The 13,555-nt window shown below is 42.6% G+C and overlaps 1 protein-coding gene across 2 annotated transcripts; it reads left to right on the forward strand.

Annotated features, from left to right (window-relative positions):
- Positions 1–3,066: 3,066 nt before the first annotated feature.
- On the forward strand, positions 3,067–11,986 carry LOC111959473 (cyclin-T2). Of its 2 annotated transcripts, XM_070437731.1 has the most exons (10): positions 3,071–3,281; positions 3,942–4,023; positions 4,111–4,239; positions 4,561–4,621; positions 6,596–6,658; positions 7,320–7,365; positions 9,443–9,606; positions 9,768–9,838; positions 9,997–11,140; positions 11,247–11,986. In XM_070437731.1, exons 1-10 carry the CDS (start codon positions 3,124–3,126, stop codon positions 11,312–11,314), a joined length of 1,986 nt encoding a protein of 661 aa, XP_070293832.1. In that variant the 5' UTR covers positions 3,071–3,123; the 3' UTR covers positions 11,315–11,986. The 2 variants fall into 2 exon arrangements, with proteins under 2 accessions (XP_070293833.1, XP_070293832.1); XM_070437732.1 differs by lacking the exon at positions 11,247–11,986 and having other exon boundaries at positions 3,067–3,281; positions 9,443–9,568; positions 9,997–10,881.
- Positions 11,987–13,555: the final 1,569 nt, after the last annotated feature.

Genomic DNA, 13,555 nt, shown 5'->3' on the forward strand with positions numbered 1-13,555 from the left:
TTAGGATAATTAAAATAGTAGGTTAGGAGAATTGGGCTAAGGTTAGGAAAAGGGTTAGGGTTAGCTAAAAACGTTTGAGGTTAATTTGACAAAAACTGTATCCCTTCTAGCCATGACCATTAGAGAGCGGTGAGAAACTGAATGAACGAATGAACCGTCATTGCTGGGCCTCCAATCTGTACAGATTCCACAGCCACAAAGTCAAAATTCCACCCAAAAACAATATTTTGGTATTTGTTTCATTAGTCCATTGTTGACATAGTCTAAAATATTTTGCTTGTCAGTAATCAAGTTTTCAAGATATGTAACTTTGAAAATACAGAAATCATCCCTGTATGCATCCTACAGAGATGATTTCTGTATTTGGGAAGTTGCATAAGGTTAACACAAAGGAGGTTGCTGAGGGGAGGATGGCTCATAATAATGCCTTGCATGGAGTCAATGGAATGGCATCAAACACATGGAAACCGTGTGTATGATGTATTCAATACCATTCCACTTATTTGGCTCCAGCGATTACGACGAGCCTGACCTCCCAAATTAAGGTGCCACCAACCTCCTGTGGTACAAGTACCGAGTCAATGTGCAGGGGTACAGGGTAATTTTTTATTTAAAAAGGCAAGTCAGTTAACAAGTCTTATTTACAATGACAGCCTAGGAACAGTGGGTTAACTGCCTTGTTCAGGGGCAGAACGACAGATTTTTACCTTGTCACCTCAGGGATTCGCTCTAGCAACCTTTCGGTTACTGGCTCAATGCTCTAACCACTAGGCTACCTGCCACCCCAATTGAGGTAGATATGTACATATAACTAGGAATAAACTGACAGATAGTTAACAGTAGCATGTGTGATGAGTGTGATGATGTGATGAGTCAAAATAAGTTAGCGCAAAAAGGGGTCAATGCAGATACTTGGTTACCTATTTAGCTAACTATTGAGCAGTCTTATGGCTTGGGCATAGAAGCTGTTCAGGGTCCTGTTGGTTCCAGACTTGGTGCATCGTTACTGCTTGCCGTGCAATAGCAGAGAGAACAGTCTGTGACTCGAGTGGTTGGAGTCTTTGACAATTTTTTTAGAAAAGGGGTGTTCTTAATGAGGCAATCAGTAGAAGAAACAATATCCAAAGGTTCCTCGCCCCTTTTTAGGTAAAAAGCTGAGGGATGGGGCTGGAGAAATGTAACCACTCTTTATAGACATAGCTATGGATGTAAGGAATGACCATCCAGAATATCAAAATTATAGTTTTAACCATGTTTTGAGGCTATACAGTGTCTTTACATGTGCATTGTTTACAAACATTAGAGGAAAACAAGTTTATATTTTGAGTTATCATGTGGTAAGACATGAGGCATTTATAAGTTAAATTCTTCAATAAACAAGGGGTATGTATCATTCATTTATAAGTCCAAAAAGGGATGTAGCATCTAAGGATTCTAGCTTTAAAGCCGCAATATGTAACTTTTTGGGCGACCCGACCAAATTCACATAGAACTATGAGTTACAGATCTATCAGTCTCATTGAAAGCAAGTCTAAGAAGCTGTAGATCGGTTATGTGCACTATTTTTTTGCTTCCAGTTCTTACATTTTTTGTTGTTGCATCTTTTACTTTCGTTTTGTACACCAGCTTCAAACAGCTGATAATGCAATATTTGTGGTTCTGGAAAATATTTTTTCTCCGCGGTTTAGATGGCACAATGATTCTCTACACTAGCTTGTTTTGTCACATAAACTGAAAACAGGCAAACTATAACTGTGTTCGAATACTCATACTAACCGCACTATTAGTGACGTGAAATAAGTATATAAAATAAGTATATAGTATGCTTTTTGGTCATAGTATGGATATTAGTAAGTATGCCAAGTTAGTATGCCAAAGGTTCCCGGATGACGTACTAAATTCGACAAAATAAGAAGTATTCATTCAGTGGACACTATTTCCGTGCTTTTAGGGCCCATAATGCAATTCTTCAGAAAATGGGAGTGGCTTCACAACGTTTTCAGATTTGAAGAAAATGGCGGAATATATGCAGGCGAAGTCCGATGAGAGTGGATACAAATTCATTGCTTTAACTAATTATTACAAATGTTAACAAAATGTTGATTACTGTAATAAAGTAATGACTTTTCAAATAAGTTACGTTACGTTGGCTGACAATTTGTGTACGGTAACCTAATACATCGAACTTGCCGGGCAGTATATTAACTATCTGCAGTCTAACTACCCAACGTTTATTGACTTGATAATTCACATCATTCTTAGCTAAGTGGTATAGTCGTTGTGCATTTCAATAGACTGTCAATTCTGGCTATCTACTCCGATTTCAGAGCGCTCTCGGCAGAATAACTGATGAATTTACAAACACTCTAACACCTGTTGAATATGGCCGGTGGTGTCAAAGAGTAATGAAATTGTTGACAGCAGCATAGTTATAGTCACCTACGCTCTGGATAACATGAAAACAGTCTAGTCAGCTCTGCTAGGGCGAGTAAAATGGTCAGAGTGAGGTGTTCTCTCATTTGTGTCTGGAAGTAGCTAGCCAACGTTAGCCAGTTAGCTTGGGTGCTTGACTGCTGTTGAACGATCAGATCAACTCTGTAAACACTCTGGATTTATGAACGCCCAGAGCACACTCTGTCACCCCAGATTGAATTTACAAACACACCCGAAATCGTAAAATCTTTAGCTAGTAATTTGTTATGCTAACAAGCTAGCATTAGGTTGCATAGCAACGTCTTCCGCTTCCGGTAGACAGGCAACGCTCTAATACGCTCAATTTAAACGATACCGTTTGTTTACAGTATACTAAAATGAACTAATGGTATGTAGTATATAGTCATTACGTATGTAGTATACAGTATGTTAGTATGGGTATTCGAACACAGCTTATTATAATTTTAGCTAGCAACCAGGAAATGGCGTAGCGATTTCTGTGCATTCTGTGAAGTTCACAATCCAGGGCGAATGGTGGCGATAAAGCACGAGTAGTTGGTTTGGCCGTGCCTAAAAAAATATATAAAAGAAGAAAAAAACAATATTGTGGTTTCCGGGACGTGCCGATCATGGTTTCAGCGTACTTGCGTCCATCCGGTTATCGGTGTCCTATGCGAATGCTGGAGAGCTATGGCGGCGTGCCGGGGATCCTCGTCGAAATGGTTTTTCACCCGGGAGCAGCTCGAAGCCACGCCGTCCCGCCGTACGGGAGTGGAGCCGGATAGAGAGCTTTCTTACCGACAGCAGGCGGCAAACCTCATTCAAGATATGGGCCAGCGACTCAACGTGTATCCTTTTATAAACAATCATCATCAGACATGTCGAAGGAAGGAGTATAGACATGGTGCTTTGTAGGCCCGTTTCCCAGGGTGCTGTGTCGTGTGTGGGAGCGGGGGGCACGCACCAGAGGCAGTTAGTATCCATAGTTAGTAATATCAGAACATTACAAATGTGCCAGTGGTCGCCTTAATGTATTCGGGGTTGTGTAGTAATGATACAGCCAAATTGACTAGTTAGTAAACATAATACGTCAATCAACATTCAGCAACATGAAGGCCATCTATCTGGCGCCAGCTAGCAAGCTGTTAGCTTGGCAGTAAGTTAGCTAGCTAACATTAGTTTACTAATCTTCCCTGCTAGTTCCCCTAATTGAAATGTTAACTAGCCAACGTTGGTGTGTTTTTCGTTTTATTATGAATATCCACATAGCCAATTGACGGCTGCCCAGCATGTTAGCTAGCTAACGTTAGCAAACCAGCATTGAGTTTTCTGTCTAGTTAGCGCGAGCTAGTTCCACGGCCCATACAACGGCAATGCAAGAACGTGCATTATTGTTGGGCTTGTCATTTTCTTTTGCACTGTTACCCTGTTATCTACCCAACAACAAATCATGTATTTACTGAAATTACATTTGAACATACTTCAATTCCTTAACCCGTTTTCTCCAGCTCACAACTTACTATAAATACAGCAATTGTTTACATGCATAGATTTTATATGTACCACTCTTTCACCAAATTCCACAGAAATGTAAGTATTTAGTCAGTCTGACTGTATTTTCCTTAAATATGCAACCTGTTTACATAATGTATTACAATTAATTATCTTCTGTTACAGATCATTTCTCCAACCGCATTATTCCTAGCTGCAAAAGTTGAAGAGCAACCTCGGAAACTGGAGCATGTCATTAAGGTTTCACATGCTTGTCTAAACCCTCAAGAAGCCCCGCTTGATACGAAGAGTAATGTAAGTCTGGGTACTATGTGTATTGTAGGTTTTGCTATTCTCCCTGTTTTTGTCAATGGCATCAACACTTGCTTTTGTGTAGTTTGAGATGTGTCAGAGGGTAAGCTGAGTCTGACCGTAGTATGACAGAAGCAATTTGCAGTCTTTGTCAGATGAATGTCTGTCCTGTCTCGGCATGTTCTTAGTGATGATATTATTCCTAGTAGCAAGACTACATTTAAAACAACTGGCACTAAGAAATAACCCATACTGTTACTTTGGAATAGGGGTATCGATAGACACATTACACATGTCATGTAATGATTGTCTATTGAACTTCAGGCATACCTCCAGCAAGCTCAAGAGCTGGTGATACTTGAAACCATAGTGCTGCAGACTTTAGGTAAGTAATGACTGAGTGAGAGTATAGCGAGAATTTGATCTAGTATACAAAGTGTTATGTTTGAATATTCTGTTGGACCGTTGCTGCCAGGCATTGATGAATTGCCTCGTGTTCCATTTTTCAGTTATTTAAATGAGCTACAGTGCATTCGGAAAGTATCAGACCCCTTCAATTTCTCCACATTTTGTTACTTTACAGCATTTGATTTTGATTTAAGTTGCTTTTTTTCTCCTCAATCTACACACAATACCCCATAATGACAAAGCAAAAACAGTTTTTTTTTAATGTTTTTTTTTATTTGAGCAAATGTATAATATTTTTTTGAAATCACTTTTGCATAAGTTTTCAGACCCTTCACTCAGTACTTTGTTGAAGCACCTTTGACAGTGATTACAGCCTCGAGTCTTCTTGGGTATGACAACAAGCTTGGCACACCAGTATTTGGGGAGTTTCTCCCATTCCTCTCTCCAGATCCTCACAAGCTCTCAGGTTGGATGGGTGTGTCACTGCACTGCTATTTTCAGGTCTCTCCAGAGATGTTCAATCAGGTTCAAGTCCAGGCTCTGGCTGGGCCACTCAAGGACATTCAGAGACTTGTCCTGAAGCCACTCCTGCGTTATCTTGGCTGTGTGCTTAGGGTTGTTGTCCTGTTGGAAGGTGAACCTTCATGACAGTCTGAGAACCTGCTCCAGAGCGCTCAGGACTTCATAAAGGATCTCTGTGCTTTGCTCCATTCATCTTTCCCTCAATCCTGACTTGTCTCCCAATCCCTACCGCTGGAAAAACATCCCCACAGCATGATGCTGCCATCATCATGCTTCACCGTAGGGATGGTGCCAGGTTTCCTCCAGACATGACACTTGGCATTCAGGCCAGTTCAATCTTGGTTTCATCAGACCAGAGAGCCTTGTTTCTCATGGTCTGAGTCTTTAGGTGCCTTTTGGCAAACTCCATGTGGGCTGTCATGCGCCTTTTACTGAGTGGCTTCTGTCTGGCCACTACCATAAAGGCCTGATTGGTGGAGTGTGGCAGAGATGGTTGTCCTTCTGGAGGTTCTCCCATCTCCACAGAGGAATTGTGGGGCTCTATCGGAGTGACCATCGGGTTCTTGGTCACCTCACCAATGCCTTTCTCTCCCGATTGCTATGTTTGGCTAGGCGGCCAGTTCGAGGAAGAGTCTTGGTGGTTCCAAACTTCCATTTTAAGAATGATGGAGGCCACTGTGTTCTTGGGAACCTTCAATGCTGCAGAAATGTTTTGGTGCCCTTCCCCAGGTCTGTGTCTTGACACTCCTGTCTCGGATCTCTACGCACTATTCCTTCAACCTCATGGCTTGGTTTTTGCTCTGACATCCACTGTCAACTGTGGGACCTTATATAGACAGGGGTGTGCCTTTCCAAATCATGTCGAATCAATTGAATTTACCACAGGGGGACTCCAATCAAGTTGTGGAAACATTTCAAGGATCATCAATGGAAACATGAGCTCAATTTAGAGTTTCATAGGAAAGAGTCTGAAAACGTATGTAATATATGTATTTCAGTTTTTTTATTAGTAATACATTTGCTAAAAAATGTAAAACCTGTTTTGCTTAGTCTACACACATGTCACGGTAACGTCAAACAATCCTCAATGCCAATATTCTATTACTGCAGGTCAAAATTGTCTCTTTTGATGAATCTCAGATGTTGTCAAACAGCAGTCCCATCCATGTTCCAATTTGTGTTCTCCACAATTACGGAATACTCCAATTATGTTGCCACCATCTGCGGCCATTTTTGTTATACAACGTCAATATACTCACCCTTAATTAGATGTACAGAAAGAGGAACTGCCTTTCATAATCCACATGTAATCCTGACTGTGTTCTTGTGTTGAAGAATAGAGGGGAAGAACCATAGATGGAACATTACTTTGATGCATCGTTGACAAACTGTTACTGTTGAAACTCACCTGTCATGTATTTTGTTCCAGGATTTGAAATAACTATTGAACATCCACACACTGATGTTGTGAAATGTTCCCAGCTAGTGAGAGGTAGAGGCTTCCTTCTTTGCTCTTTCATGCGCTCTAGTCAGGTCATTACTAGAAGGGATCCAGGTTGTCAAATTAATATCAGATTTAACTTTTCATAGCAGCTTACGATAACTTAAGCAGCAGGTTAGGAAAATGAACGTAGCGCGTTAGGAAAAGGGTTAGGTAAAAGCTGGATCGCTTCTAGCCATGACCCTCTAGTCGTGTGGGAGGATAAATGCTGACATGATTGTGTAATAAATTGTTGTTGACCTTTGAGTTTTCACTAAACATGACGTACATTAAATGTAGACACCGCGAAATGAGAAGCACTGCAGATATTGAGATGAGTGAGATGCAAGACTTCGCTCTCACAGCGTCACACAGTATCTGCGCATGCTCACGGGTTGCCTTCACGTTGTTAGAACGTGATAGCCACGGGACCAAAACAGTGGCGAAGTTGAGCCTCATCCTTCAACACACAGTAGTTGTGAAAATTTGTTGTTGCGAAAAAAGGTTAGGGATTTTTTTTGTTGCCTTAAGGATCCTCATTTCGTTAACGTTTAAACGGTCATACCCCTAGCATCTGCATCATATCGCTGAGTCTACATTTGTCAACTTATAATTACTAACAGAGCACACTGGTCAGCAAAAACCTTAACCCTCTTTTCTCTTTCACTTACAGCAAGCAAGGATCTGGCACAGACTTCCTATTTCATGGCTACCAACAGGTTGTTATCCTGACACCCCCCCCCCTTTTGTTGCACTGTGACTACTGCACACTATAGCTTCCTGTAAGCAGGGTACCCTTTCTGTGTCCAACGGCCCTCTATGCGCCGATGGCTTCTGGGACGCTAGCCCCCTCTCTTGCCCCCCCCCGGGGTGGGGTGGTTGGCGGTACCGGCCCCGGTCGCAGTGCGGTGTATTGTACAAGGGACCAGAGTTGGCACAGTGGGGTTGAATGCCCAATGTGAAGTGTAGTGGTGGGCTTGAACCTCACGGTTGCTCGGTTACAAAAGTGCATATGTCTAAAAAGACACTTTGGTAGCCTGAATAGCAGCTAAAGATTACACAGATGTAAACATAACGTAGAAGTCATCCTGGTAAGTACTGCGAACCCTCCTTTTTATATGTTTAAAAAAAAAAATCACAGTTAACATTTTCAGTCAGTTAAGCAAATTTTTCATGTAATGAGAGAGAGAGATATATATATATATATGAATTATATAGAGAAAGAAAACAGAAATGGAAGCGCCAATTACAATTGTTGATGTTAACCCATTAAGAACCTACTCAAATGTCATGTTTTTGAATTTGAAGAGAAGAATACATGTTTTAATACACCATTTCATTGTATTGCAAAATCTGTCCATAAGTATTAGTCTTGTTTTTTGACTTTTTACTTACAAACAACCATACAGTTTATATTCTGCAAATTATGGCAGAACAAGGTCCTGAASGGTTAGTTTTGCCATGACGTTGGGATTTAATATAGCCTTTTTGTTTCCCATAGCCAAAGAAACGCCCTCAAAACTAACTACAATGTCTGGACGCAGATCTTGATACATGCTTTTAAGTTAGGCCTGGTCATAATTAAGCTGCTGCTAACGCAATCCAGCAATCGTATGAAAATTATAATTTTTTTGTTAAAAAAAAATATGATCGAGCTAAAGCCAACATTGTGTTCCAAAAACTGCCTGTTCTAAAGAATGCAGGCTGCATTTGACCCATTAGAACTGGAGAGGCTTATGGCAAACAGTAAACAGAGAATTAAGGAGCTTGCTGCTGCGCCGTAGACATCGTGGTAATTAGAGGATGAWTTGCTTAATGCCTGAACTCTGTGACCAGCCACAGAAAGGCCTTGTTTGGGTCATAAATAGATTTCGCCATGGTTACTGACCGTACCCTGTAGACTAAACAGTGAGGGGAAAAGTGGAAACGGTACCCAAGCCGTAGAAATATAATTGACTTGAATGGGAATATATGTTTTAGTATTCTATGGTTTGGGTTCTATTAGGGTTACAGTCACCGTGGTGAATACTTCTTAGATTTGATGTTTTTCAGGATTGTGCGGACTAGTCTCAGGCAGCGCAGTGATACGGGAGATAGATTAAAATATTCTCCTTTTAATATGCATTATGTCCAGGCATTTAACTTATTGTGGCACAAGGTTACCATCCAGCTTTTACCATGGTATTTCAAATGGAAGACTATCTAGCTCTCTGGCCCTTTTTTAAATCGTTCAAGGTTCAATATTGTAGCTTCATCTATTTCTACATAACTTGAGTTGTAAAGAACTTGAGTCAACGTGGATTACAGTTGACTAGAAGCCATTTCCGTGTGTTTCTCACCACAACCAGTTAGTGTAAATGAATTTGAATTTACTGCATTTTCTTCATGACTATAAAATGTTGACCAAGTGTTATTTATTGGTGGTGGATTTCTTTAATGAATGGTGAAATTGGGTCACATTCCCACCCCAAAAAACATACTAGTCTTTATTTGAATTTGACGCAAATTTGAAGTTATTGCTTTATCTGCAGCTCCTATTGGTAAACACTAGGATGGTAGCCACAATGTGAAACTGACTCATGATCTATTCTGCATGTCAGTAATTGTTTGTTCTTTTGTTAAGTGTGCAACTGTGTCAACGATAACATTTATTTTGCAATGCTTCTTCTGTTCTCAATACTGTGTGTACTATGGTTTACCTCAGCCTAAAGCGCCTGTGACTTATCGTGTTTCCCCCCCTCTTCTCTTTCTTCTTCTCCATGTGACCTGTCGTTGCGCTCCGGCCTCCTTGTGCAGCCTCCACCTCACCACGTTCTGCTTGCAGCACAAGCCCACAGTCATCGCCTGCGTCTGYATCCACCTGGCCTGTAAATGGTCCAACTGGGAGATCCCTGTCTCCACTGATGGGAAACACTGGTGGGAGTACGTGGACAACTCTGTCACGCTGGAGCTTCTTGATGGTGACTCTTAGATTATAGTTCATTAGTTCACGCTGATAGGCGGAAAGACATGCAGAATGCTTAGTTACAATGTTTTAGTTTGGGAGAATAGTTTTGTTTTTGTCAATGAGAAATGTGTATTTTATATTAGGTGTTAAAACCAAGTGTGTCTTGTCCTTCAGAACTGACACACGACTTCCTTCAGATTCTGGAGAAGACGCCGAGCAGGTTGAAGAGGATACGGAACTGGAGGGTAACCAGAAGTTTTTCTCCAGTGAATCATCATTGACCTCTCACTCACTCTAGACATTTGTAGATTGTCCTTGCTGTTTTTTATTTCAGTGTACTTTCATTGTACAGTTTCATGCTCTTCACTACCATGTCATCATTCTCTTTTCTCCCCCATGCCAGGCCACACAAGCTGCCAAGAAGCCCAAGGGAGATGGCTCTCAGGCGAACGACCCCTACCCAGGACCCTCCCTGGTCCACGAACATTCCCTGGGAGACGGAATCCCTGGGGTCTCCAACTCAGCCTTCTCCAAAGCCGCCGCCTCGTTCCCTGTCCCACTGCCGGGTCATGCCAGTGGACCCCTCTCTCTGGACTCCATCGCCTCCATGCAGGGCAGCTCCTACACCTTCACCGCCCCCAGCGACTGGCCCCAGGACACAGGGGGTCGCTCGGAGGGAGGAGGCTATTCCCTCAAAACAGATACACTAGGCCTCCAGCAGGGGGCTTCACTGTCTCTGCAGCACGGCTCTCTGAACCCACACAGACCAGATAAGACCATGGAGTTCAACCCTATTAAACATGAACACAAGGCTGTAGTGGGGGGGGGGAAGCAACAGCAGCCCCCGCCTGCCCAGAAAATGTCCCTGGACAAGTACAGAGAGAAGCATGCTGCCGAGCTGGCGGTGCAGCAGAAACGCAAACAGACAGAGCAGCAGGCTATGGAGCCTGAGGGCAGGGATGCCTATATACCCTCTGTCCAGTCAGACCACAGGAAACACATGCAGCCCCACCCTAACCCAGGGAGCAGCAGCGGCACCACTGCATCTCCTCTTAAAATGAAGCTGGCCATTCCAGGCCAGGACAGGCTCCCCTCTGACAAACAGGACAAGGGGGGCTCACTCAAACTCCGCCTCCCAGTTCCTTCTCAGGGGGGCATTGCTAGCAAAGAGGAGCTGAAGATGAAAATCAAGGTGTCCTCTGAGCGCCACAGCTCTTCTGATGAGGGTGGGCCCAAGAGCAAACATTCCAGCCCGCTGGTGAGCAAGGAGAAGCATCGGGACCACTCTGCCCACCGCCACCACAAGCAGCACGGACACTCTCAGCTCCACACAGCACAGCACAGCGGCAATGGCCGGGGGGGCCTCGAGGGGCCAGCAGGTGTCGGGCCGGCCCTCCTCCGGAGCCCCCTGGGGCTAGGGAGCGTTGAGGGGTTGGCGGGCCCGGCCCTTGCTTCTGTTTCCAGTTCCTCCCGCAAGAGGGCACACCCCAACGTTGCCGGCCACAACCACCACTCCAAAACGAGCAAAAGCTCCAAGGGCGGCGCAGGTAGTTCCTCTCATTGTTCCTCTGTTCAGCTGCAGTCACAGTGTGTGTCGTCTCACAGCTCTGGTTTTAACCTTCCCTTCCCCCTCCTCCCCCTGTCACATACCAGGTGGGCTACGGACATCTCAGCACCCTAGTGAAACTGGACAAGAAGCCAGTGGAGAGCCGCGGCCCTGAGGTCGCCGGCTGGGGTACTGCCAGCACCAAACAGACACTTTTGACATGCTCCCATTTCCTGTTAAGTGCCCAAGGAATAAACTCATGAACCCTTTATAGCAAGGCAATGGAAGGTAAAGCAAAAAATATAAAGCAAAGTGTAGGACAAAAATATAATTATTATGCTTCCCGATCATCTGATCTCTTGGCAGTGCTGGTATAGTCCTGCCTGTTTCTGTATGTGTAACTGCTGCTTAGTCCTCTCCATATTCTCTGGTTGGGTCTTGAAATGTAGACGTGAGAGTTAGGGGGTCATCCTAGTTTAAATGTTGAAAACAGGTATTATAAATACTGAAAAGGCATGAAAGATGCAATTTATTTTCTTTTAAATAATAATTAAAACAGCATTTCCACAACTAATCCATTCTGGTGAGAAAACAAGGCAGCGGTCCTCTTATGGCTGGAGGGGGGCTTCTCAGTCGGTAGTAGAGAAGGAAGGCCAGGCACGCCAAACATGGCAGCCATTGGAAGCTGGATTTTTTTTTTTGAATGTTTCTTTTTTAATACTCAATACTGTATCGATGATCCGCATGTTTCTATCATCAAAGGGATAAAGCAGAATGCAGACTGCTGTTTACAGAAAGTGGAGATAAATGTACATACATTTTTGTATGTTTAAAAAGCTATACCATAAATACTCAGGTTTGGAACTGCTTGTAAGTATAACAAGATATATATATATATTATATATGATGGCGAAAAAGACTATTGTAACTTGATGTAGGAGTCCTATTATTGGTGATTCTGACTGCAGCGTTCCACTGTTGTGCTTAGAGCCTGTACTACGCATGGCTGCCGGTAGAGTGCACTCGACCTTTGACCTTTCCATCCCTTTGTAGGGTCTGGATTTCCTCCAGTGCAGACCCTACAAACAGTACCAACCACCTGGCATGTTGTCAGAGGCCATGCAATTTGTACAACTATTTTTTGGGGGGACCTCCAAGATGACCTAAAGCTGGATGCCAAAGGCTGTGCCTCGCAACAACAAAAAAATAACTAAAGACACGAGGACAGTAATACTAGTGCTATAGTTTACATGCCTAACCTTTGCTGTGAAGTGCATTTACATAAAATGGTTACTTGGCTTGACCCTGTAGCCGATAGATGCAAAGCTGTAAATCAGTAATGGTAAATAATGTAGGATTGTTGATGTACAGTGACGTGGCAGAAAAGTAGCCTGGTTATTGGGGTTAACGTTCCGTCAGTGTTGCTGATACAGTACGGTGGCTCGTGTGCCATCTGCTCTCAACAGCTCAGTTTCCTACTGTATATGGCAGATATCGTTCTCAATTGTGGACACAAACTAAGAAYGGTTCTTTGACTGGTTAGTCCTTCTTATTTCAGTGTGCAGACAGTTGGTATTGAGGCCAATATGCTATGTTCCACCATTGGTTTTGATAACAAGAAGGAAAGTGCAAATCTTGACAACCAGTTTTATTATTTTATTTAAGTTCTACAAATAAATGCTAAGGTTAACACTACCTTAACTTGACCTATGTTGTATGATTGATTGGTATGTACTGTATGTTATATGAAGAGAATGGAAGCAGAATGTTATACAAATGCCCTATTTGTATCCTCTGCAAGATCTTGTTCCAAGTTTGATAAAGGTTTCAAGCAATTAATTTGAAAAGGAATTTAAATACTGTATATTATGCGAATTGGACAGATTTACACTACCGTTCAAAAGTTTGGGGTCACTTAAAAATGTATTTTGTTTTTGAAATAACATCAAATTGATCAGAAACAGTGTAGACATTTATGCTGGAAACGGCCGATTTTTATTATTTTTTAAAGAAGAAAAGAAAAAATGGAAAATGTAATTTCTACAGAGGCGTACAGAGGCCCATTATCAGCAACCACCACTCCTGTGTTCCAATTGCACATTGTTAGCTAATCCAAGTTTATCATTTTAAAAGCCTTTTGCAATTATGTTAACCACAGCTGAAAACTGTGTTCTGATTTATTAAGGAAGCTTTAAAGCTATTCCATGCAATAAATTGAAGATCTCGTACAACACTGTACTACCCCCTTCACAGAACAGCGCAAACGGTCTTAAACCTKAATAGAAAGTGTGGGAGGCCCCGGTGCACAACTGAGCAAGAGGACAAGTACGTTAGTCTAGTTTGAGAAACAAACTCCTCCGGGATGCCTAGAAGGCCAGCATCCCGGAGTCACCTCTTCACTGTTGACGTTGAGACT

Source organism: Salvelinus sp. IW2-2015, linkage group LG36 (assembly GCF_002910315.2).
Source record: "Salvelinus sp. IW2-2015 linkage group LG36, ASM291031v2, whole genome shotgun sequence".
NCBI lineage: Eukaryota > Metazoa > Chordata > Actinopteri > Salmoniformes > Salmonidae > Salvelinus > Salvelinus sp. IW2-2015.